At 35.6% G+C, this 25987-nt stretch overlaps 1 protein-coding gene across 2 annotated transcripts; it reads left to right on the top strand.

Annotated features, from left to right (window-relative positions):
* Positions 1–439: 439 nt before the first annotated feature.
* Positions 440–24752, top strand: LOC142348321 (profilin-4-like). Of its 2 annotated transcripts, XM_075399627.1 has the most exons (6): positions 440–731; positions 1503–1619; positions 9229–9366; positions 15438–15533; positions 15930–16038; positions 24574–24752. In XM_075399627.1, the coding sequence occupies exons 1-6, from the start codon at positions 684–686 to the stop codon at positions 24600–24602; spliced, it is 537 nt and encodes a 178-aa protein (XP_075255742.1). In that variant the 5' UTR covers positions 440–683; the 3' UTR covers positions 24603–24752. The 2 variants fall into 2 exon arrangements, with proteins under 2 accessions (XP_075255742.1, XP_075255743.1); XM_075399628.1 differs by lacking the exon at positions 15438–15533.
* The last annotated feature ends 1235 nt before the right edge of the window (positions 24753–25987 follow it).

Raw genomic sequence — 25987 nt, 5'->3', positions numbered from 1 at the left:
GAATTCTTATTTCGAAAAGTTGCTTAAATTGAGACGGCAAAATGAAGTTGAACAATTTCATTGGGGACTGATCTAACATCTTTTTACCCAAAAGGTTGCACACATCCAGCTAATTTTCTTGGTGGGTAGTGTTGATATCGAAAACGTCCCTCAGAAACAGGCAATTTTCCTATGAAAAGTTGCTGTTTGTCCGAAAGCTTTTGTCCATAAGGGTATGAGCATCATATTAAGGAAGAAATCGACCTAACATAATTTTACAGCAACACACTAAAAGCCTCTTAGTTTGCGAATTTTGGAACTTTGCAATTATTGTGAACAGATAGAATAATTTGCTCTAATGGTAATGATAAAACTATGGCTGAGTTTTTCTAACCATCTTATATGTTTTGTTTTCTCAATGAGTTTAAAGCGCAGTGCTCTGCTTACTATGATTAATAATTCAAATTCTTCAAAATAGTTGTAACGCATTTCTTCTGCATTTAATTTACATACAGAATTTTCAATGACTTCAGCCTCAGACTTAACATTGACAACAATTTAAAGGTTTATTTTTTCAGCACAGACATTGTCCTTTATTCTTTTTTTAATATTCTTCACAAAACTTTTTCCATTTTTTTTTAATTTTTACGAGACGGTTGATGTGTGCACCCTTTAAAAAGTGAGAGGTATTTTCAACCAGAACCATGGAAGATTTGAAGACACTCACGGACTTCATACCCTTTGCTATTAAGGTAACATTGAAACTAACTTCTTAACGCCTATTGGTTTTTAATCGGCAAACACAAATTTAAGCTCTTTGCTAGCCATTATTCGGATGAGAAAATACAGAATTAAAATTAAAAATAGAAATGAAACAAGTGTAAATCTCTGAAACAAAATTTGCCTAAAGTTGTGACCTTCCCAGTACTGCGACTGGTCATAACTTGACGAGGTCCACTGGGGGCCTATATCGATGACTTGTTGAGTGGGTTCTTTTTTTCTGACTGGCATAGCTTTTTCAGAAGGCTGTTTTCCTACTCGAGAACAATTTATTATCAGTGAATTTTAACTCCAGTTGTGATTATTATTATAGCGTGTCCAAGGTTGATGTTCCAGAGCCAGGCAGCCTCTGATCAGCTCATTTTGGGTAAAGCACGGTAAAAGTATTATGCAATGTAAAATATATAGATGCGCATGGGTTGTAGTCTGATATTAATCTGGAAAAGGGTTGCAAAAGGATAGTCTCTCATCAGAGGGCAAACAGACATTTTGGATCAAACCGACTTCGTACGACTTTCCTAATCACATAATAGTTTGATCAGAGGGCAAATACGAGAAATTTGCTCTCTGATCAGACCACTGTTTCTAATATTACCAAAAATTTTGAGGTTTCAAGATTCCGGTGTTTTTACTGTCAAATATTGTCATTCGATTTAAAGCTTATTCAAGAAGGGCTAATCAAAGTTCTAATAGGAAGGAAGAATAAACCGATTAAGACTAAATTTTATCACTTGAATGTTTAGCCCCTGCACCTGCAAGTGATAGACAGACTGCAGAAGATATCACACGTGGAGGACTGTGCTCTGTTGGATGCAAAGAGTGGCAACATTGTCAGTGCCAACAAAGCACTCGCAATTAGGGTAAGCGAGCCCATTCTATGCTTGAATCGACAGACGATGGGTAATCGAATAATTTTCTCGCTCTCCAACAACCTACAAAGATTTTTTATTCTTGGGTCAAAACCTTTTTGTGAAAAATATTACAACTTAAGATCATACTGGCGCAAGAATAGCTGTATGCCTTAAAGTTGGGACAAACGAACTAGAGAAAGATAAACTGAATCAAGCAGAGAAATGAGGCTTCTATATCGCAGAACACTTTGAGCTAATTAAGAAAACTTCATCGAATTGAAAAAGAATAGATTTAAAAAGTTCACATAAAGTGTCATAATTGTTTATAATAAGGTAATTAAGTTGAGTGAAATGTTGCATAAAATAAGAAAGACTTACTGAAACCGCATTCATTCATCAAGCAAAAGTTTCCAATTGATTACCAATATCCAACTGAAAAATTGTTTTGACATTTTTTTTACTTTTCTCATGTTCCTCGATTTCTTTAAGGAAAAAACCAGGAGAGGAACATAATTACATGAAAATATAGCATTGATATGAAACAAAGGTCTCGCTAAGTTCTTCTCTAGGAAAAACCTCTAATTCGTGAGCTACGTTTATTAGGTAACGCCCAGAACTGAGGCCTTATCAAAATTCTAAGGTATTAAAAACTTAGTTATCAAAGTTGTTCATTCGGTGGCACAACAAAATAATGGAATCCTTATACTTCTCCGACAACAGCTGAGATGAATATAGCCCAAGACTAAAGTCAAAATGCCTCAATTTTTTTTAATCTCCAGCTATGTGTCAACGAATAAAATATTCAACAAAATATACATGATTTTCACTTCTGCTCATTTTTTTCACGCCAGTTAACTTAGTAAATTGTTCTCAAACAAAGTTTTTAGCAAAGATATCAGTCCTGCGGCCTTTTTACGACTCGAAACGGAGCATTGATATTCTGCAGTTTTCGCTGAAGAAAGTTAGGCCATTGCTTGAATTTTAACTTTTGTTATCAAACCATGACATCTGTTTTAGAAAGTTGACTTCTGCATTCAAAACTTGAAATTTAACAGTAGCATAGCTTTTTTATATAGTAATTATGAACTGCTGCTAATGTTTTTCTGAGGTCAAAAGGTCTTTTTGAGCCGGCTTTTGAGTCTTCCAATAACAGTTCATCTTCCTTATTCAAACTACAGACACCCCCAAGCACGTATCAACCTACCCCACACTCCCAATGCCCAACATACGACATAAGCCCCAAACTACCAGCTACCAAACCTACATACCCTGAGCCCCCAACATTAGCTCCCACCATTACCTCATTAACCCTTCCACCTCAAACCCCTAACTAACAGTTGTGGCTGAACTTTTGGAGATCTGGCAAACTTTATTTAAAAATTACTTTCATTCTCGTCTCTCTTTTTCCTATGATTTTTCAGATTTAGTTCCGAGCAGTTTAGAGATCATATTGGACGACACTTCGAGGCCTTTCCAGTATTCTATCGGCTACGTTTTACAAGTTTTTCCCCTTGATCGGGTATTCGACTAACTCTTTTGTCTTTACTCTTCGTACTGAAGAACAGGATAAGGGAGGCCATTAAGTTCTTCTAGGCCCTTATGGCTCACTAGCCTCAAACTATGCTGTTCGCCGAAGCCGTTAAAGGGACATAAATTCAGGACATGAAAAGTGATGGTGAGTTTGACCCCTCCCCACCATTAAACTCCTAATTCCCGCTCAACCCCTCCTGCTCATTCGCTCGATTAAAATAAAGCTACCATCCCTAAGCCGTGTAGATAGCTATTGGCGATGGGAACTGCTCAACAGTCGTTTAAGAACAATTATACAGACGTTAGTTGGTTATGTTCATTATATATGTCAATTGTGAGCCTATTTTGCAGTAGTGCTTTCAAATATTGCTGATACACAAGCAGTTTCGATTGTTATTCTCGTAATCATTTTTGAACAAAACAATCTTTCTCCGAATCAGAAAACTAGAGTGAAAAGTTTTGTCCGACTCCATATATTCGACTGTTTACATAAGTCATTAAAAATATTTTGAGTCACAAAATTTGCTGTAGTCGAAAAATAACGTTAATTTTTTTTATCATGACTTCAATTTTTCAATTTTTTGATCAAACTGCATTATTTTAAGAAAAGGAAGAAGTTTGAGTCAGCATTATCTTCCACAAATTACCAATATGGCAAAATTAAATTAGTCTTAACCTGTTAGCATCTTGAAACTGGTATTTAATTAACTCGATATTTCGTATAGCAATAGCTTACTACATTTTTTGTGCGACAGTTTCAGCAGATTCGGAGAACCAACCCAGGTTGAGGTCCTCGTTTTTGACGCAGACCATTTTGAACGCACACGGGGGTACGGTGCGTTCATAAAAACACAGGCGAGGATTTTTTTATCGAGAAACATTAACGTAGAAGTACTTACCGTCGAGGCAAAGTCTGCCCCATAGACAAAACAAATACTCCTGGACTCATGAAAAATTTTAGTTGTCAGACCGTAATTCAGAAAATTACAAGAGAGGAATCTATTCAGACCATTTGGTTGCCAATAACTTCCATGATTTTCAGATGCGACTTAAAATTAGGTTGGGAATATATTTTAGCTGAGCGAGGAAGAGGCGAAGCTGTTAGTGTCTGAATTGAGGAATCCAAACACTGCCAGATCCAGTGGCATTCTCCAGTTCCTGGGTCACAACTATGACGTCAGCAGAGCAGACGCATATCCACTCTACTGCCAAATGGTTATAAATATCTGCTGTTTGCGGTTTTTATTTAATCAAAAAATAATTTGAGAATCTACGTTTTTATTAGCTTTCAAAATCAACTCACTATTTTTTTTTTTATAAATTATAGATTTTACAGATTTTTTCAACGTTTTCATGCTGTTAACCGAGCAGAATGCATGTAATTTGTACTAAATGAACAAAATGGCAAAACTGTACGACCAAGATTAGAAAATTTGAAAAATACCCTGAATCCCCAACATTAGCTCCCACCATTACCTCATTAACCCTTCCACCTCAAACCTCTAACTAACAGTTGTGGCTGAACTTTTGGAGATCTGGCAAACTTTATTTAAAAATTACTTTCATTCTCGTCTCTCTTTTTCCTATGATTTTTCAGATTTAGTTCCGAGCAGTTTAGAGATCATATTGGACGACACTTCGAGGCCTTTCCAGTATTCTATCGGCTACGTTTTACAAGTTTTTCCCCTTGAGCGGGTATTCGACTAACTCTTTTGACTTTACTCTTCGTACTGAAGAGCAGGATAAGGGAGGCCATTAAGTTCTTCTAGGCCCTTATGGCTCACTAGCCTCAAACTATGCTGTTCGCCGAAGCCGTTAAAGGGACATAAATTCAGGACATGAAAAGTGATGGTGAGTTTGACCCCTCCCCACCATTAAACTCCTAATTCCCGCTCAACCCCTCCTGCTCATTCGCTCGATTAAAATAAAGCTACCATCCCTAAGCCGTGTAGATAGCTATTGGCGATGGGAACTGCTCAACAGTCGTTTAAGAACAATTATACAGACGTTAGTTGGTTATGTTCATTATATATGTCAATTGTGAGCCTATTTTGCAGTAGTGCTTTCAAATATTGCTGATACACAAGCAGTTTCGATTGTTTTTCTCGTAATCATTTTTGAACAAAACAATATTTCTCCGAATCAGAAAACTAGAGTGAAAAGTTTTGTCCGACTCCATATATTCGACTGTTTGCATAAGTCATTAAAAATATTTTGAGTCACAAAATTTGCTGTAGTCGAAAAATAACGTTAATTTTTTTTTATCATGACTTCATTTTTTCAATTTTTCGATCAAACTGCATTATTTTAAGAAAAGGAAGAAGTTTTGAGTCAGCATTTTCTTCCACAAATTACCAATATGGCAAAATTAAATTAGTCTTAACCTGTTAGCATCTTGAAACTGGTATTTAATTAACTCGATATTTCGTATAGCAATAGCTTACTACATTTTTTGTGCGACATAGTTTCAGCACATTCGGAGAACCAACCCAGGTTGAGGTCCTCGTTTTTGACGCAGACCATTTTGAACGCACACGGGGGTACGGTGCGTTCATAAATACACAGGCGAGGATTTTGTTTATCGAGAAACATTAACGTAGAAGTACTTACCGTCGAGGCAAAGTCTGCCCCATAGACAAAACAAATACTCCTGGACTAATGAAAAATTTTAGTTGTCAGACCGTAATTCAGAAAATTACAAGAGAGGAATCTATTCAGACCATGTGGTTGCCAATAACTTCCATGATTTTCAGATGCGACTTAAAATTAGGTTGGGAATATATTTTAGCTGAGCTAGGCAGAGGCGAAGCTGTTAGTGTCTGAATTGAGGAATCCAAACTGCCAGATCCAGTGGCATTCTCCAGTTCCTGGGTCACAACTATGACGTCATCAGAGCAGACGCATATCCACTCTACTGCCAAATGGTTATAAATATCTGCTGTTTGCGGTTTTTATTTAATCAAAAATTAATTTGAGAATCTACGTTTTTATTAGCTTTCAAAATCAACTCACTATTTTTTTTTATGAATTATAGATTTTACAGATTTTTTCAACGTTTTCATGCTGTTAACCGAGCAGAATGCATGTAATTTGTACTAAATGAACAAATTGGCAAAACTGTACGACCAAGATTAGAAAATTTGAAAAATACCCTGAATCCCCAACATTAGCTCCCACCATTACCTCAACAACCCTTCCACCTCAAACCCCTATCTAACAGTTGTGGCTGATCTTTTGATGATTTTTCAGATTTAGTTCAGAGCAGTTTAGAGATCATATTTGACGACACTTCGAGGCATTTCCAGTATTCTATCGGCTACGTTTTACAAGTTTTTCCCCTTGAGCGGGTTTTCGACTAACTCTTTTGACTTTACTCTTCATCCTGAAGAACAGGATAAAGGAGGGCATTACGTTCTTCTAAACCCTTATGGCTCACTAGCCTCAAACTATGCTTTTCGCCGAAGCCGTTTAAGAGACATAAAATCAGGACATGAAAAGGGATCATGAGTTTGACCCCTCCCCCTCATTAAACTCCTAATTCCAGCTCAACCCCTCCTGCTCATTCGCTCCATTAAAATAATACTACCATCTCTAAGCCGTGTAGCTAGCTATCGGCGATGGAAGCTGCTCAACAGTCCTTTAAGAACAATTATACCGACGTTAGTTGGTTATGTTTATATATATGTCAATTGTGAGCCTATTTTGCAGTAGTGCTTTCAAATATTGCTGATACACAAGCAGTTTCAAACGTTATTCTCATAATCATTTTTTAACAAAACAATCTTTCTCCGAACCAGAAAACTAGAGTAAAAAATTTTGTCCGACTCTATATATTCGACTGTTTGCATAAGTCATTAAAAATATTTTGAGTCACAAAATTTGCTGTAGTCAAAAAATAACGTTAATTTTTTATCATGACTTCATTTTTTCAATTTTTCGATCAAACTGCATTATTTTAAGAAAAGGAAGAAGTTTTTAGTCAGCATTATCTTCCACAAATTACCAATATGGCAAAATTAAATTAGTCTGAACCTATTAGCATCTTGAAACTGGTATTTAATTAACTCGATATTTTGTATAGCAATAGCATACTACATTTTTTGTGCGACATATTTTCAGCACATTCGGAGAACCAACCCAGGTTGAGGTCCTCGTTTTTGACGCAGACCATTTTGAACGCACACGGGGGTACGGTGCGTTCATAAATACACAGGCGAGGATTTTGTTTATCGAGAAACATTAACGTAGAAGTACTTACCGTCGAGGCAAAGTCTGCCCCATAGACAAAACAAATACTCCTGGACTAATGAAAAATTTTAGTTGTCAGACCGTAATTCAGAAAATTACAAGAGAGGAATCTATTCAGACCATGTGGTTGCCAATAACTTCCATGATTTTCAGATGCGACTTAAAATTAGGTTGGGAATATATTTTAGCTGAGCTAGGCAGAGGCGAAGCTGTTAGTGTCTGAATTGAGGAATCCAAACTGCCAGATCCAGTGGCATTCTCCAGTTCCTGGGTCACAACTATGACGTCATCAGAGCAGACGCATATCCACTCTACTGCCAAATGGTTATAAATATCTGCTGTTTGCGGTTTTTATTTAATCAAAAATTAATTTGAGAATCTACGTTTTTATTAGCTTTCAAAATCAACTCACTATTTTTTTTTATGAATTATAGATTTTACAGATTTTTTCAACGTTTTCATGCTGTTAACCGAGCAGAATGCATGTAATTTGTACTAAATGAACAAATTGGCAAAACTGTACGACCAAGATTAGAAAATTTGAAAAATACCCTGAATCCCCAACATTAGCTCCCACCATTACCTCAACAACCCTTCCACCTCAAACCCCTATCTAACAGTTGTGGCTGATCTTTTGATGATTTTTCAGATTTAGTTCAGAGCAGTTTAGAGATCATATTTGACGACACTTCGAGGCATTTCCAGTATTCTATCGGCTACGTTTTACAAGTTTTTCCCCTTGAGCGGGTTTTCGACTAACTCTTTTGACTTTACTCTTCATCCTGAAGAACAGGATAAAGGAGGGCATTACGTTCTTCTAAACCCTTATGGCTCACTAGCCTCAAACTATGCTTTTCGCCGAAGCCGTTTAAGAGACATAAAATCAGGACATGAAAAGGGATCATGAGTTTGACCCCTCCCCCTCATTAAACTCCTAATTCCAGCTCAACCCCTCCTGCTCATTCGCTCCATTAAAATAATACTACCATCTCTAAGCCGTGTAGCTAGCTATCGGCGATGGAAGCTGCTCAACAGTCCTTTAAGAACAATTATACCGACGTTAGTTGGTTATGTTTATATATATGTCAATTGTGAGCCTATTTTGCAGTAGTGCTTTCAAATATTGCTGATACACAAGCAGTTTCAAACGTTATTCTCATAATCATTTTTTAACAAAACAATCTTTCTCCGAACCAGAAAACTAGAGTAAAAAATTTTGTCCGACTCTATATATTCGACTGTTTGCATAAGTCATTAAAAATATTTTGAGTCACAAAATTTGCTGTAGTCAAAAAATAACGTTAATTTTTTATCATGACTTCATTTTTTCAATTTTTCGATCAAACTGCATTATTTTAAGAAAAGGAAGAAGTTTTTAGTCAGCATTATCTTCCACAAATTACCAATATGGCAAAATTAAATTAGTCTGAACCTATTAGCATCTTGAAACTGGTATTTAATTAACTCGATATTTTGTATAGCAATAGCATACTACATTTTTTGTGCGACATATTTTCAGCACATTCGGAGAACCAACCCAGGTTGAGGTCCTCGTTTTTGACGCAGACCATTTTGAACGCACACGGGGGGGGGGTACGGTGCGTTCGTAAATACACAGGCGAGGATTTTTTTTATCGAGCAACATTAACGTACAAGTACTGACCGTCGAGGCAAAGTCTGCCCCATAGACGAAACAAATAATCCTGACTAATGAAAAATTTTAGCGGACAGACCGTAATTCAGAAAATTACAAGAGAGGAATCTATTCAGACTATTTGGTTGCCAAAAAATTCCATGATTTTCAGCTGCGACTTAAAATGAGGTTGGGATTATATTTTAGCTGAGCGAGGAAGAGGCGAAGCAGCTAGTGTCTGAATTGCGGAATCCAAACACTGCCAGATCCAGGTGCACTCTCCAATTCTTGGGTCACAACTATGACGTCCTCAGAGCAGACGCATACTCGCTCTACTGCCAAACGGTTACAAATATCTGCTGTTTGCTGTTTTTATTTAATCAAAAATTAATTTGAGAATCTACTTTTTTATTAGCTTCCAAAATCAATTCACTATTTTTTATAAATTATAGATTTTACAGTTTTTTTCAACGTTTTCATGCTGTTAATCGAGCAGAATGCATGTAATATGTACTAAATGAACAAATTGGCAAAAATTTACGGACATGACCAGAAAATCTTAAACATAGGATAATTTAAAGGGGGAATAATGTTCCATTATATCTTACGTGAATTGTTTTGACGTTTTCTCACTATATATACATACTATTCGTTGGGTCTGGGTTTGTTTTTTGGGTACCTCTATTTATAGTTTGTTTTCCAAATATGTTATTCATGTGATTTTATAGCGACCTGCTCTTGCCTAAATGTTAAATGTTTCAGACATCTAGTTCTGCGCAGGTCTAATTATCGCATCTGACACTTATAGCATTGATCGCATTCGTTTGATTGAATTTAAAATAGTTGAAAACGTTAGTTGCTTTTACCTCAACTTCAATATTTGTTAACCTGAATTAAACAAGAATTAGAAACTGCACTGTCATTAACAAAGGCCTTACAAACTTCACTAGTAGATTGGAGAACACCGAGGATACTCTTACCTTTAAAGGGAAAGAATCGGTCCTTTACCAACTACGGCAAAAAAAATCATAGCAGAAAACCGTCAGAAAAACGTTGGAGAACGAGGCTTTGAAGATCGGGAACTGTTGAGATTCTCGAGCTGACGCAAAAACTTCGACTTCACCTGACATTGGTACAAACTGGATAATTATCTACTTCAAGGAAAAACAAGATCAAAACCTGACAAACTGAAAAACAACGGGAAAAATAGTTAAAATTGTATTTCAAGGACCAATTTTGAGATCAGATAGGACTGATAGTTTTGCATAGGCTTTTTTCTAACTTTTAAAAATTTCAAAAATAGTAATAAATATTAATATTGAATATTATTATTACAGGTTTAAACGCCAAACAAATATTTGACAATGCTTCAGTGCAAAATAATCAAAATAAAAAAATTCAGTTTCTTTCTCTAAATGAGGTCACTTGGCATTAGCTTCAATGCAAACGGCAGTCTGTTCCTTTCGTGACGAATTGCGTGACTAAATGATTTCTTCCAAAAGCAGTTCTAACTGCAAAGATTTGAAGGTTGTATACAAACAAGCGTCTTGTATTTTAAAAATTACAAAGAATCCAAGAGACAGTAGGAATATCAACCTGTAGGCACAATTCATCCGTTGTATCTTCTGAGCACATATAACAGTTTTACAAAAAAGTGAAGAACAGAAGTCAGGCTGGGCAATATTCATTACTCTGACCACCCTAATTAACAAAACCTTATCAACTGAACCTCTGAGTAGATCTATCGTAACATGTAGTAGCAGGTGCAACAAACTTAATTTATCTGCTTCGAAAGTAGAAAATTATCCTCTCAAAAAGCCAAATGATTAAAATTATTCGAAAACTGGAATCGGTAGGGAATAAGAGATCAGCATAAAAATAAACCTTCCGCAAAATTTGCATGACATTTGTTTTTAGTATTATTGCCGTAGTTTGGCAACTCTATGCCATCTCGGTAAGTTCATTCTTTTATCAAATCCCTCCTGATTGAATGCCTCTTTGCAGACAAAGTAAACAACGGTATCAACTGCATAGAAAAGTCATTTATCTGGAAGTCGTTTTAATACGAGCTCTGTTGGCAACGAATAACAGGTGAAAAGCAACGCGCTTAAAACAGAACCTTGTGGCGTCCCAGTTCTTTTTTAAAGCTCAGAAGAAAACATCTTCAATCAAGGACCTCTGCGATCTATTACTGAAAAGCAGTTAAAAGAACCGTTCAATTGTACCGAAGGCTGCTGATAGTTGTTTCTTGCTTCTAAATTCAGAAACATGTCACTAATGATTTTGAGAAGAACTGCTTCAGTTGAGTAAAACTTGCCACATAAACTTTGCAATGAAATTTGCAACAAAATATTTCTTTCTAGGTGCTCTCTGAGTTGTACAACAGACGTCCGTTCCAATAACTTTGTTAAAAAACAGAGACTATAGATCAAAAACCTCACGTTTTCAATTATAGAGACATTAAGAGTCCGAGGAAAAAATCAAATTAAATCACACATCAAATTCCTTACATCAAAAACAAAACAAAAAATAATTAGGTTGCAGATCTGCTCGGTATAGAATTTTTTGGACTAACAACCAAGAAATTACAAGAGGAAAAAAAATCGAAAACTTTTGAAGTCTTAAATTACCAAGTTTATTTCTAAAGAGCTTGCAAACTTTGAAAACAAATAGATGATTTCCCTGAACACTTGACATTAAATCCGGACCGCTTTATATTTTTGACATATAGCCTATCAAAAATTTGGAAAACGCAATTTCATATCAAATCTGTATCATTGGTTTAGTTTTGCAGGGCATTATAACTACCTATCGCAAGCCGATTGCATGTTACTCTGCAGATGACATCGTTTTAAATAGGTAATCGTGAGTTCTGATAGTGATTAATGATCTCAAACGAGTTTTGTAGTAATTTTATTAGTCCTGAGGCCTTGTCTATGCATTTTTGATGACAATTTTGATTTTTCGTCCTCAAAAACCGCAAACAGGTAACAGCATTGGGTGCCAGAACAGCTCTCTTAGAGTTTTACGCCTTACTATAGGTTTCCAAAGATGCGAATTACCCATGGAGACAGTTTCATGTTGTGAGGGACGGTTCTTAATCGCGAAGTTGAGTAAAACTTGCGACATGAACTTTGAAAATTGCAACAAAATATTTCTTTCCAGGAGCTCTCTGAGTTGTACAATGGACACCCGTTTCAATAACTTTGTTAAGAAACAGAGGCTATATAGCAAAAACCTCACGTTTTAGATTCACGTTTTCAATTATAGAGAAATTAAGCGTCTGAGGAAAAAATCAAATTAAATCACACATCAAATTCCTTACATCAAAAACAAAACCAAAAATAATGAGGTTTGTAAAAAGCAGATTTGCTCGGTATAGACTTTTTGGAAATAACAACCAAGAAATTACAAGAGGAAAAAAATTCGAAAATTTTAGAAGTCTTAAATTACCAAGCTTATTTCTAAAGAGCTTGCAAACGTTGAAAACAAATAGATGATTTCCCTGAACACTTGATATTAAATCCGAACCGCTTTATATTTTTGACATACAGCGTTTCAAAAACTTGGAAAACGCAATTTCGTATCAAATCTGTATCATTGGTTTAGTTTTGCAGGGCATTATAAATACCTATCGCAAGCTGATTGCGTGTTACTCTGCAGATGACATCGTTTTAAATAAGTAATCGTGAGTTGATAGTGATAATTGCTCTCAAACGAGGTTTGTAGTAATTTTATTAGTCCTGAGGCCTTGTCTATGCACTTTTCGTAACACTTTTGATTTTTCGTCCTCAAAAACCGCAAACAGGTAACAGCATTAGGTGACAGAACAGCTCTCTTAGAGCTTTACGCCTTACTATAGGTTTCCAAAGATGCGAATTACCCATGGAGACAGTTTCATGGTGTGAGGGACGGTTCTTAATCGCGCAGTTGAGTAAAAGTTGCCACTTGAACTTTGAAAATTGCAACAAAATATTTCTTTCCAGGAGTTCTCAGAGTTGTACAACAGACGTCCGTTCCAATAACTTTGTTAAGAAACAGAGGCTATATAGCAAAAACCTCACGTTTTCGATTCACGTTTTCAATTATAGAGAAATTAAGCGTCTGAGGAAAAAAAACAAATTAAATCACACATCAAATTCCTTACATCAAAAACAAAACCAAAAATAATAAGGTTTGTAAAAAGCAGATTTGCTCGGTATAGACTTTTTTGAAATAACAACCAAGAAATTACAAGACGAAAAAAATTCGAAAATTTTTGAAGTCTTAAATTACCAAGCTTATTTCTAGAGCTTGCAAACGTTGAAAACAAGAAGATGATTTCCCTGAACACTTGACATCAAATCCAAACCGCTTTATATTTTTGACATACAGCGTTTCAAAAATTTGGAAAACGCAATTTCATATCAAATCTGTATCATTGGTTTAGTTTTGCAGGGCATTATAAATACCTATCGCAAGCTGATTGCGTGTTCCTCTGCAGATGACATCGTTTTAAATAGGTAATCGTGAGTTCTGATAGTGATTAATTGCTCTCAAACGAGTTTTGTAGTAACTTTATTAGTCCTGAGGCTTTGTCTATGCATTTTTCGTGACAATTTTGATTTTTCGTCCTCAAAAACCACAAACAGGTAACAGCATTGGGTGCCAGAACAGCTCTCTTAGAGCTTTACGCCTTACTATAGGTTTCCAAAGATGCGAATTACCCATGGAGACAGTTTCATGGTGAGAGGGACGGTTCTTAATCGCGAAGTTGAGTAAAACTTGCCACATGAACTTTGAAAATTGCAACAAAAAATTTCTTTCCAGGAGCTCTCTGAGTTGTACAACAGACGTCCGTTCCAATAACTTTGTTAAAAAACAGAGGCTATATAGCAAAAACCTCACGTTTTAGATTCACGTTTTCAATTATAGAGAAATTAAGAGTCTGAGGAAAAAATCAAATTAAATCACACATAAAATTCCTTACATCAAAAACAAAACCAAAAATAATAAGGTTTGTAAAAAGCAGATCTGTTCGGTATAGACTTTTTTGAAATAACAACCAAGAAATTACAAAAGGAAAAAAATTCGAAAATTATTGAAGTCTTAAATTACCAAGCTTATTTCTAAAGAGCTTGCAAACGTTGAAAACAAATAGATGATTTCCCTGAACACTTGACATTAAATCCGAACCGCTTTATATTTTTGACATAACGCGTTTCAAAAATTTGGAAAACGCAATTTCATATCAAATCTGTATCATTGGATTAGTTTTGCAGGGCATTATAAATACCTATCGCAAGCTGATTGCGTGTTCCTCTGCAGATGACATCGTTTTAAATAGGTAATCGTGAGTTCTGATAGTGATTAATTGCTCTCAAACGAGTTTTGTAGTAACTTCATTAGTCCTGAGGCCTTGTCTATGCATTTTTCGTGACAATTTTGATTTTTCGTCCTCAAAAACCACAAACAGGTAACAGCATTGGGTGCCAGAACAGCTCTCTTAGAGCTTTACGCCTTACTATAGGTTTCCAAAGATGCGAATTACCCATGGAGACAGTTTCATGGTGAGAGGGACGGTTCTTAATCGCGAAGTTGAGTAAAACTTGCCACATGAACTTTGAAAATTGTAACAAAAAATTTCTTTCCAGGAGCTCTCTGAGTTGTACAACAGACGTCCGTTCCAATAACTTTGTTAAAAAACAGAGGCTATATAGCAAAAACCTCACGTTTTAGATTCACGTTTTCAATTATAGAGAAATTAAGAGTCTGAGGAAAAAATCAAATTAAATCACACATAAAATTCCTTATATCAAAAACAAAACCAAAAATAATAAGGTTTGTAAAAAGCAGATCTGTTCGGTATAGACTTTTTTGAAATAACAACCAAGAAATTACAAAAGGAAAAAAATTCGAAAATTATTGAAGTCTTAAATTACCAAGCTTATTTCTAAAGAGCTTGCAAACGTTGAAAACAAATAGATGATTTCCCTGAACACTTGACATTAAATCCGAACCGCTTTATATTTTTGACATAACGCGTTTCAAAAATTTGGAAAACGCAATTTCATATCAAATCTGTATCATTGGTTTAGTTTTGCAGGGCATTATAAATACCTATCGCAAGCTGATTGCGTGTTACTCTGCAGATGACATCGTTTTAAATAGGTAATCGTGAGTGCTGATAGTGATTAATTGCTCTCAAACGAGGTTTGTAGTAATTTTATTAGTCCTGAGGCCTTGTCTATGCACTTTTCGTAACGCTTTTGATTTTTCGTCCTCAAAAACCGCAAACAGGTAACAGCATTAGGTGACAGAACAGCTCTCTTAGAGCTTTACGCCTTACTATAGGTTTCCAAAGATGCAAATTACCCATGGAGACCGTTTCATGGTGTGAGGGACGGTTCTTAATCGCGAAGTTTTGAACCCCTTAGGTCATTACCCTACCCCCCACTCAGTCGTGCACCCCACCCTCAACACTCCCACCGTCCATCCTCCTCCTCCTGGCAATTTGGACCCTCACTAAGCAGGTGATTCACAAACTGTTTTGGAGACTTAGAATCATGGTGCCCCCTCATCATGTCCACCAATCCCAACCCTGCAAATTGTTTCACTCGTACCCCCGCGTGCTCGCTGAAAACAAAAAAATAACCCATAGAGTGGAAATAAAAGCGATAATTTTGATATAAGAGTGAAGATTATCAGTAGAATTGAATAAATAAAGGGAAAAGTAATAGCAAAATAACGGTAAGAACTAAAAAAAATAAAATCAATTTAATTACATTGTTTATTCACCAAAATCTGAAAACTATCCCAGAGGGGGCAATTTGATTACAATAATCAACTCGGGGGTTTTGATATCCGTTCTCATTTTCTACACTCTAACAGTGCCTTAAATCAACGGACAGGCAATTTTGTAACTTTAGGAGTCAAAGGACGGTTTAATTCTAGTCAACGGCGAAGAGTACATTACAGTTGTGACTTACAACTCCTCGATGAGCGCAAGCATTTCAGTCGAAGCCGCCGAAAAGATGGGTAAATTTTGAAGTTTGTTCGAAATATTTTTTCAAAAAGACCGCAAAAGTACGGAGTATAGCATTCGAATGTGAGCTTGGACGAATGATTTTTTATTTCATTTTGCGGAAATACACAAGATTGCATGCCACAAATTGTTGAAGCTTTATCAAGAGGCCCGGTAAAGAAAACAATAATGATAATTCAATTTTCTAGAAATTATTCAAGCGCTTCACTGCTGGTAAAGCTATGAAGTCAGGGAACCCAGCAGACGGGTTCAAATAAAGTTTCACTACCAACCAATCGTCATTAACAAAATCATTCTCTATTTTGATGGGTTGATAACTGTTTCATTAACCATACATTTCACCGTTTTAATATTGGATGTGAACATTAACAAAAATGATATTAAGCCGAAACAAAAATGAATGATATTATGGATAAACTGATTTAATTTTCGGTTGCGATAGATTAATTGTTGTGATAAACTTATTAAATAGTTTCAGAGAACGAACATGACTACTTCTCAGAGTGAAGACGCACAACACATAACTATTTCACCGAGTAAAGACGCACAAAAGATGCCAGATCTAAGATACCACGATCAAACACCTCTCGCAAAAGCAGACAACAAGCGTCTATGTAGTGCATTGAGCCCGGAAGACAATGAAAGTGACCTTACTAAAACGGTTCAAGAAGCAATTCAAGCAGCAGTAGCTTCGTCAATGCCCGATATTATGAAAACGATTCAAGATCAACTGACTACGAAAATCAAAGCCGCCGTTGATGAGAGCCTTAAAAGTTTGAGAAGACATCACGAGGGAATTTAAAGAAACAGTTTTTTACGCCGAAGAAAGAAGTGACCTGAAAGCTAAATGTGAAAGTGAAATGCTGGAATCGTACAACAGACGAGAGAATGTGCGAATAATTGGTATGCCTGAAAGTTCTGCAGATGTTATGGACAGAGTTGTTGATCTTACTAGTTTACTTGATGCTGAGGTTAGTGCAAACGATATCTCTATTGCTCATCCAGTGCCGACTAAGAAGCCAGGTCCACGTCCTCTGATTGTTCGTTTCTCCCGGAGAGTTGCGAAAGTAAATTTATTAAGAAACAAGAAAAATCTGGAAAATTTCGACAAACAGAAGAACGTTCGAATTTTTGAAGACATGACTGCGCCTAGACTGAAGTTTTTTAATTTAATGAAGAGTGACAACAACATCGAGAAAGTTTGGTCAAGAGAAGGAACATTACACTACGTCAAAGCTGGAGGTGACAATAGAGTTTATAAAATCAATTCCCTATATGATGGTGGTCAAGCGTTGGGATACGACTTTTATACTGTACAGAGCTGCTTTAAAGATACTCGAGTTTTTATCAGAAAAAGTCAAGAATCTGGATCCTAATCTCTTTCTTCCTCCTAGTGCTATTATACCAACTACTATGTCTATATTAACTGTGAATGTTCGGTCGTTAAAAAAACATCTTAATGATTTGGAAGCACTTGTTCATAGTCTTGAGTCTCCACCAAATGTAATATGTCTCACCGAAACTTGGTTAACTGATAACGATGACATCGATTCCTTATTGGTTCCTGGCTAAAAGAATTATGCAATTAAGAATAGAAACAGACATGGCGGAGGTGTGATGATACAAATTCAGGATTCCATGTCCTTGTTAGAAACACACTCAACAGATATGGAAGAGACCCTTCTTGTCTCATTAGAGTATAAAAAACACAGCTTTAAATTGGCTACTGTCTACAATCCACCAAGAACAAATAAACTAAAATTCGTCGAAAAATTGGATAATTTTTTGAATGAGTTAAGGTCCTTAAATTGCCCTACCGTTATAACTGGTGATTTTAACATTGACATTCATGTAAAGAACCAATTACAATCTAATTATTTATGTACGATATCTTCTAATGATTTTGAGCTTGCCAATCTGGAAACTACCAGGGAAACTTCTAACTCCGCAACTTGTCTAGAGCACTTTATATATCAAAATTTGGCCAGCCCTGATTTTAGTGTACTAACTCAAGAAAACTTCTCGGATCATTATCCTATCCTAATGAAGTGGCCAATTAATGTTGATACAGAACAACACTATCTGCCGTTTAGAGATATAAGCTTTATAAAAAATCAAGAGCAACTGTCGAACTACTTAATTGACTTAGACTGGAGCCTAAGGAATGGATGTCACTTTTTAGATTCTGATAGTACCAATGAATTATTTACTAAATTTAACAACGTTTTCCTGGAAACCACTAACAAGTATGCTCCTCTGAAATGCTTGACCGATAAAAAGTCTAAGGTACCGAAGTGGTTTACCAACTCACTTAAAAACTTGCGCTTCAAAAAAATAAAGCACATCGAAACAAGAAACAAAATCCGCAAAATAATGAGGCAGCGACAAAATTCAAATTATTACGCAACAAGTTTGAAACATGTGTCAAAAAAGCTAAAAAAGATTTTTATAGACAAAAATTTGAATCATGTATGGGAGACTCAAGGCAAACATATAAGTTAATCAATGATATAAAAGGAACTAATCGCAAAAGTTCGCAAGTACCGGCGCTAAACTCATGTAGTGAACGTTGCACTGATTCCAGCAGCGCTGACATTGCCGAGCAGTTTAACACATTCTTCACCAATGTTGGTCCGAAGTTGAAAGAAAAAAATCAAACATGTTCCTTTACCTGAGATGAACGAAGTTAACCACTCCATGTATCTAAAGCCAATAACCATTGACGAGGTAAGAGAAATCATTGAAAATCTAGACAATAAATTTTCATCCGGTGATGATGATATCTCTAATGTCATAGTAAAGTTATCATCAAATATCACGATTCCATACCTAACTCAGGTAATCAATAAATCATTTGAAGAAGGAATGTTTCCCGATGATCTGAAAAAGGCTAAAGTAATTCCCCTTCACAAGGATGGATCAAAACTAGATGAAAATAACTACAGTCCAATTTCTCTTCTGATTGTTTGGAGTAAAATTATAGAACGTGCTTTGTTCATTCGCATATATGCCTACATGGAATATCATAATTTGCTTTTCAATAAGCAATTTGGGTTTCGTGCCAAACACAGTACAATTGACGCTCTTGTTGAATTAGTCGAAAAAAATAAGATTGAATTGCCAAAATGTAAAAGCTATCAGTTTCTTTCTTGATCTTAAAAAAGCTTTTGATACCATTGAGCACGATATCTTATTAAAAAAGATCGAAAACACTGGTATAAGGGGCCCAGCTTTAACTTGGATAACATCATACTTAAATGGGAGACAGCAGCGGGTTATTGTTAATGGGGCCTGTTCATCGTGGAATTCCATAGTTTGTGGGGTTCCTCAAGGCTCAATTTTGGGTCCGTTATTGTTCCTCATTTATATCAATGATCTGCCAACAGTTTGCAAATCTCTTGATGTTATTTTATTTGCGGATGATACAAACCTCACCGCAATCAAAAAAGACAATAATTCAGTGCAAGAAGATCTGCAGAACATCAATAATTGGTTGACTGCTAACAAGTTAACACTAATTATGGAAAAAACCGTACAAATGAATATAGGGAACAAAAATAGTGCTTCCAAATCACTGTTTAAGTTTGATGATGTTTTTATTGAAGTTGGAAATCTTTGTAAGTATCTCGGAATCTTGGTAGATAGTAAGTTAAGTTTTCAATTACATATAGAATATATTAAGAAAAGACTCTCAAAACAGTGTGGTATTATATGTAAGCTGCGTCACTAGGTACCCCGAAAACAGTTAATTGATTACTACCGAAGCAATGTTAACCCAATAATTCAATACGGTATTTTGGTATATGGCTGTTGCAGTTATTCGTCGCTTTTACCTATCTAAAATCTGCAGAAATTTTAAAATTCATTTACTTCAGGAAATTGCCAGGTAGTTGCAGGGACATTTTTATCTCTAATAAATTGCTAACAGTATTCGAGTTTCATTTATATGAGCTGCTGAAATTTGTCCTGAAATCATTGAAAAAGATGCATAGCGAAACTTATCTAAATGAACTCTTTGAATATGAGCATAGTACCAGAAACACTAGAGGGTCTACCAAAAATTACCTAAAAATTCCCTCCTTCAAAAAGCAGTTTGAGCGATCCTCTATTTCATATCGTTGTGCAAGGTTATTTAACATACTGAGAAAGAATGAAGTTCTAGCACAAAATATTGAAGACGAAAATTGGCAAAAAATATCGCAATTTTATCATAAATTCAAAGAAAGTTACTTGCTGAATAATGAGGAGCTAGTATCCTATATTTTCAAATAATTTTTCTTTCTCTTTTTTTTTCCATGAATTCCTGTCAAAAATTGTTCCAAAAATGGTATTATTTTTGCAAAATAACGAAGTCTACACATAGAAAATCGACGAAGAAAATCGAACTGCAGAATTTTTTTGTTATTTAATACATAGTAGCTAGGAATCAACGTCTCTCTCGTTAGCAAAGACACAGTGTTAGTCGTTCTTCCGATTAAGCATTGTTCCTTGTTCATGTCTCTATGACAGCGTTCTGAGGTTTGTTTGCCTAGGCGTTGGCACCGGTGACCTGGTCATGGAATGTTAAATATTTAACTGTAACTATTTAACTTTAGCCAGGGCAGATACTAGGTGGGTTCAATAACCCCGTCTATCTGTCCTCTCCGAGATACGTTTTGTTGTTATGTTATATGATTAAGTAAATGTTTTAATTAAATTGATTTAATTTGCTGTCTAATATTTGGAGAAATTTATTCTTTCTTTCTTTCTATAGATTCATATCAAATCCCACGGGACACTGAGGCATTGTCAAGCTCTATGAATCGTATAACAAAATAGATTTTGTTGATTTATGGTCAAAAAAACGCGTTCTTCTGCACTGCCCAATGTTTTTTCTACATTAACACAAGTGTGTTTGAAACCTCGTCAAAAGCAAGCTGTTGTGTCAACAAAAAAACGTACCAAATAGTCTGTGAAAAAAATCTGAGAGGCAGAGAAACTACATTGTAACATTAAGAGCCGAAACTAAACAGTACGATTTTTCGAAAAAAAATATTCGATGTATTTGGCTATGCCTCGCAGGCCACGGCTATACAACAACTCGTGTGACTTGATAAAAATTTATCACAATCATACGTAAAAAAAACCCACTAACGTCGGATGAATTCCTTTCGAAACACAGACGGGGGCCATTTTATTTAAATTGATTGCAGAAATGTTGAATGCGTGCAACATACGGACCCCAAAGGTGTTTAAACTGCGGTGACTGCCAACTGAATCGAATTTTTCAGCACCTCTACTAAATTTCTATTAAAATTGAAATTTCTTTACGTTTTAATCTCAACTTTTAATCTCCTAAAAATATGACATACTCGGTATTTACAGTATTTTGTTAGTTTGTAAAGGGACTTCATATTTTCTGTTTTTTAAAAATAAAACTTCAGGAGTTGATTTGCAACTTCATTTCAACTGCATATCATTTCACTGGCATCAAAAGGCTGGAAAAAAAATCAAAAGCCAATTGCGAGTTTTGATCACTGAGTTTGTTGCGGCGTCGTGTAATCAGTGGTCATAAATCGATCTCTACGTTAGATTTCATGGTGCACTAGTTTCGAAGCGCGTGCAACTGGGAATTGGGAAACAGAAGAAACTGATTACCTCTTTGAAACACGGATGCTAGCCATTCGAGCACCAGCTGATATCGAAATAGCAATCACCATCCAAAGCGCTAATTTTACCCGATTTTGTCAAGTTATTAAAACCGGGCGACAGAAAACAACCGCAACCAAATATAATTAATATGTACTTGTTCTAAGTTTTTCGCTTTAAAACTGAGTAATAACGAAACTTGATGACAATGGATGTGCTATTTTGAAGAAACTTTTCTGAAATTTTGTTCAGTCTAATCGAATTTTAAAATCAGTTGTCATCGCAACAAATCCCATCTTGGTTCTCCACCAAACATTACATCAATAATAAAAAATGGAGCGTTGGAACACAAGTGTTTTAGCCAACTTGAAAAAAATTAGTGATTACCTGCGCTATCCTTCGATGAAACAAGCACTTTGTTGAAAAATCTAACATTGCAGAATCTGGACCTACACAGATCTGGCATTTTTAGCACGCGTGTATTTCAAATAAATATAAATAACATCAAGATAGTAATATTAACAACTATCAGGATAATAATTTGGACAAAAGTTGCTCAAATATTACATTCGAACTTCCTTCCACACTCGGCTTCAACCCCATTGTGCTCCAACTTTGAATCAGAAATGGAATCGTTCGCTTCTGAAGCTCATCCCAGAACATGACGTTAATCACAGACTCACAGAAAGACGCGACAGTCCCAAAAATTAAAAAATGACACAAGCTCTTGTTTAGATCAACTTTCAGTTGATGTTTTCAAATATGAATTAGTAAATTTTGCGCAAATTCATATTACTGGTCCCTACTAAAATGGCCGAGCTTCCAGGTTTGTTGGTTTTTCTTGTGCAAATTACTACTTTTTAATTGCTCTCAAACGAAGTTTGTAACAATTATATTAGTCCTGTCGGTCTTTTTATGCAATTTTTCGCTTGACCATTTTTTTGTCTGACGCTTTTGACTTTTCGTCCTCAAAAACGGGATAAACAGGTAGCGCCCAGAGGTCATTAGGTGCTCTTAGAACCTTTCAGCTCAAACTGTTTTGGCGACTTATACTATGGTGTGAATGGCGGTTCTTGGAGGTTGAAGACACCCCCACTGTTGACCCCCCACCCCACTGTTTCCCCACCCCCTTCCTCCCCATCAATCCCTGGTGCAACCCCCCCCCCCGCGGCTGCTAATAAGTTACTGAAAAATTTTATTTGAAATGGAATAGCTTTCAATTTTTTAATACGACAAATTTTAGCAAATTTTTTTTTTGATAAAACTTGCATTTTTAAGTTTTTTGCCATTTTTGTCGGTTTTTAGGTTTCTCCAGCGTCAAGAGCCAAGGAACCTCCTCTAGGGTTTGACAATAGGTTACTGTATAGTTTCTAATTGTAATGAAATGTTTTTCAAGATTTCAACAACACGATTTTTAGCAATTTTTTTTTACAAAACTTGCAACTTTTTCATTTTTTTTAGATTTGTTATTATTCAAGTTTTCCTGACCAGGGGCCAGAAAACTTCCTAAGGTGTTTGATAATAAGTTACTGACAAACTTGTTTTGGCTACGTAGTAGTATTTCAACTATTTAATTTCGCAAATTTTAGCAATATTTTTTTATAAAACTTGCCTTTTCAAGTTTTTTCTGAAAACTTTTGTATTTTTTAAAATTTTTTCAGCTTCAAGAGCCAGGGAAACTCCTCTAGGGTTTAAAAACAGTTTACTGTATAATTTCGAGAGGTAATGGAATGTCCTAAAAGATTTTAACATCACGAAGTTTAGCATTCTTTTAACAATTTTTGCCATTTTTTTTAAAAATTTTATAGTAATTACTCATACTTTTTTGAGCCTCAAGGGTCAGAAAAGCTCCGTTAGGGCTTGATGATAAAGTACTGGAACATTTTTGCCATGGATTAGTTGTCAACTTTTATTATCACAAATGTTAGCAGTTTTTTATGCAACTTGCAATTTTTTGTCAAGTATTATGAAATTTTTGTCATTTTGTAGATTTTTCCAGCCTCAAGACCCACATAGCCTCCTGTAGGGTTTGATTATTAAATACTGCATAGCTCCTAGATGTAATGGAATGCTTTTCAAGATTTTAATATCAGCTGTTTTTATTTGCATTTTTTTCAAGTTTTTTTTCTATCTTTTTGAATTTTTCATCATTTTTTCCGGCACCAGGGTCCTAGGGACCTCCTCCAGGGTTTGATCATAAGCTGTGACATAGTTTCTGGAGTTAATGGAATGGTTGTCAATATATTTTAATAACTTCAGATTAAGCAATTTTTTGATAAAATTTAATTTTCGAATTTTAGAAAAAAATATTGTCATGTTCCAAATTTATAGATCTTTATGAGCCAGTGAAACTATTTAAAGCTTGAAATAGGGATACTGGATAGTGTCTTGAGACAATAAAATTGTTTTGAAGATTTGATATCTTGAGTTTTAGCAAGATTTTGTTAAAATTTGCGATTGTTTTCAAAATTTTTGAATGTTCTTTTTCTGAGTTTGACGATCATTACTGGCCAACGAAGCTTTTTAGGTCTTGCAGATGGTTTACTTGACATAACTCCAGAGACAGCAAAAAGTTTTGAAAATTTTCACTGCGAAATCTGGAAGCTTTTCTTTTCAACTTTGCAAATTTTTAAAATATCAGTTTTTCATTTGATTTGTTTACTAACAAGGCTAGAAAGTTGCATAGTCGAATCAAGCTAAAGCTAGCCTCACTAAACCGTGGCTAGCTACTGACGAAGGCAACCGCTCGCCGGTCGTTTGAGAGCAATTCGCCCGACGTTAGTCGGTTATGTTTAATATCTATATTTCAAATTATTTATAATACTCCAAAACATAGTGAACTATATTTTTCACTTTAACCTCACCAACGCCTTATTGTTCTAACACTTTTTTTGTTTCAGGCAATTACTTCGTTACTGCTGAAAGATAATCCAACAGACCGAAAGTTTTAAAGAGGAAAGTCTAATGAAAAACTAAATTTCTTAATATCAGTTACCTACTTTTTGGATCAATTTATGAAATTCAATTTACATTTATACATTTACAGTTAATCTATTTACAATTTTAATCTTCGATTTTAGTCTTCAAGGAAAGAAAATTGAGGTATCTAGCGCTTTTCATCCCAGACCACGCAAGAAAATAGTACAGCGAGCACCTGCCCAACCATTGCTACCCAAAACATGTACATAAGATACCCAAATAGAAGGTAAATATTATCGTGAATGAAGTCACTCAATGGTTCCAAACAACCTCTGGTTGCAATATAATTGCTAGGTTGGGGTGCATAGCACGCGGCAAGGCCAGGGTCATCTATATTCCTCCATTCTTTCTCATTCTCGTGAAAACAGCAGGAGAACGGAAACTCTGCATTGAATTCCATTCCGTAAATTGTTAAAACGTTATTAGGGCCTTTGTACCAATCCGACTCGCGCCAATCTGCAATTGACTCAACTCCACAGCAGCCAAAGTTTACCTGGGCAAAATTCCATGCTTTGGAATGGCCACTATCAGATAAAGGCGAATGGTAAGATTCTCTGATTGACAGCTGCAGCAAGTCCTCTAAGTAATTCTTTGTCAAGTTCAGGTAAACAGAAATAGAAATAAGAAAACCACAACTAATTACAAGAAAAAATCCGTTCACAATAGCATAAAGTCCTATTAAAGGGATGCTATTATTTAATACTCCGATTAAAAATACAAAAGTAAAGATCGCCGTTAGAACGGATAGAACTATGAAATACTGAGCAGTTCGCTCCAAAATTGATGACTGCGTAAGTGCAATAACTTCTTTTCTGTCAGATTGCGCGACAAACCATGCTCCGATAACTAGTGCAGCAGTTGCAGAGAAGAAACTGGTAAGGCATAATGCGTAAGAGCCTAACTTCAGCCACGCAGGAAAACGATTTAATAACATTTACATCTGAAATGAAACTTCTATTAGCCAGAGGTGCACCATTTTTCGTGCGTTTCAGGCCCTGAAACGCACGAAAAATGCAACGAAATTGCACAAATCGTTGTACTTTTGCACAACTTGATAAAGTAGATGCTTGAAAAGTTTTTAATTCAAAAATACTCTCGATGTTTATATTTGTTGTTGCTGGGAATTCACAGCAATATGCTGAGGGCATTTCAATCAATTATACTGAAAACTGCCTTGCAGTCAATTAGATCGTTGTGCAGTTGTTCCTGTCACATTGCAACTGCCAAGTGCTCACATTCGATTCTGGGAACTTTTCATCGACAAAATTCCACTTCAGAGAAATCAAGCAAAACTTGAATACGACTCACAATTAAATAGTTACGGCTCACTTAGTA

Source organism: Convolutriloba macropyga, chromosome 10 (genome assembly GCF_964194025.1).
Source record: "Convolutriloba macropyga chromosome 10, txConMacr16.3, whole genome shotgun sequence".
Classification (NCBI taxonomy): Eukaryota; Metazoa; Xenacoelomorpha; order Acoela; family Convolutidae; genus Convolutriloba; species Convolutriloba macropyga.
Note: the sequence above shows the minus strand (reverse complement) of the source record. Positions and strands in the feature narration are given on the sequence as shown.

Excerpts from the sequence above, each read along its gene's own strand:
- LOC142348321 (XM_075399627.1), top strand. The coding sequence starts at position 684 with ATGGAAGATTTGAAGACACTCACGGACTTCATACCCTTTGCTATTAAG. Across the intron at positions 1,620-9,228 it reads ACAAAGCACTCGCAATTAGG|CTGAGCGAGGAAGAGGCGAA; the intron begins GTAAGCGAGCCC and ends ATTATATTTTAG. Across the intron at positions 9,367-15,437 it reads ACTCGCTCTACTGCCAAACG|GTCATTACCCTACCCCCCAC; the intron begins GTTACAAATATC and ends TGAACCCCTTAG.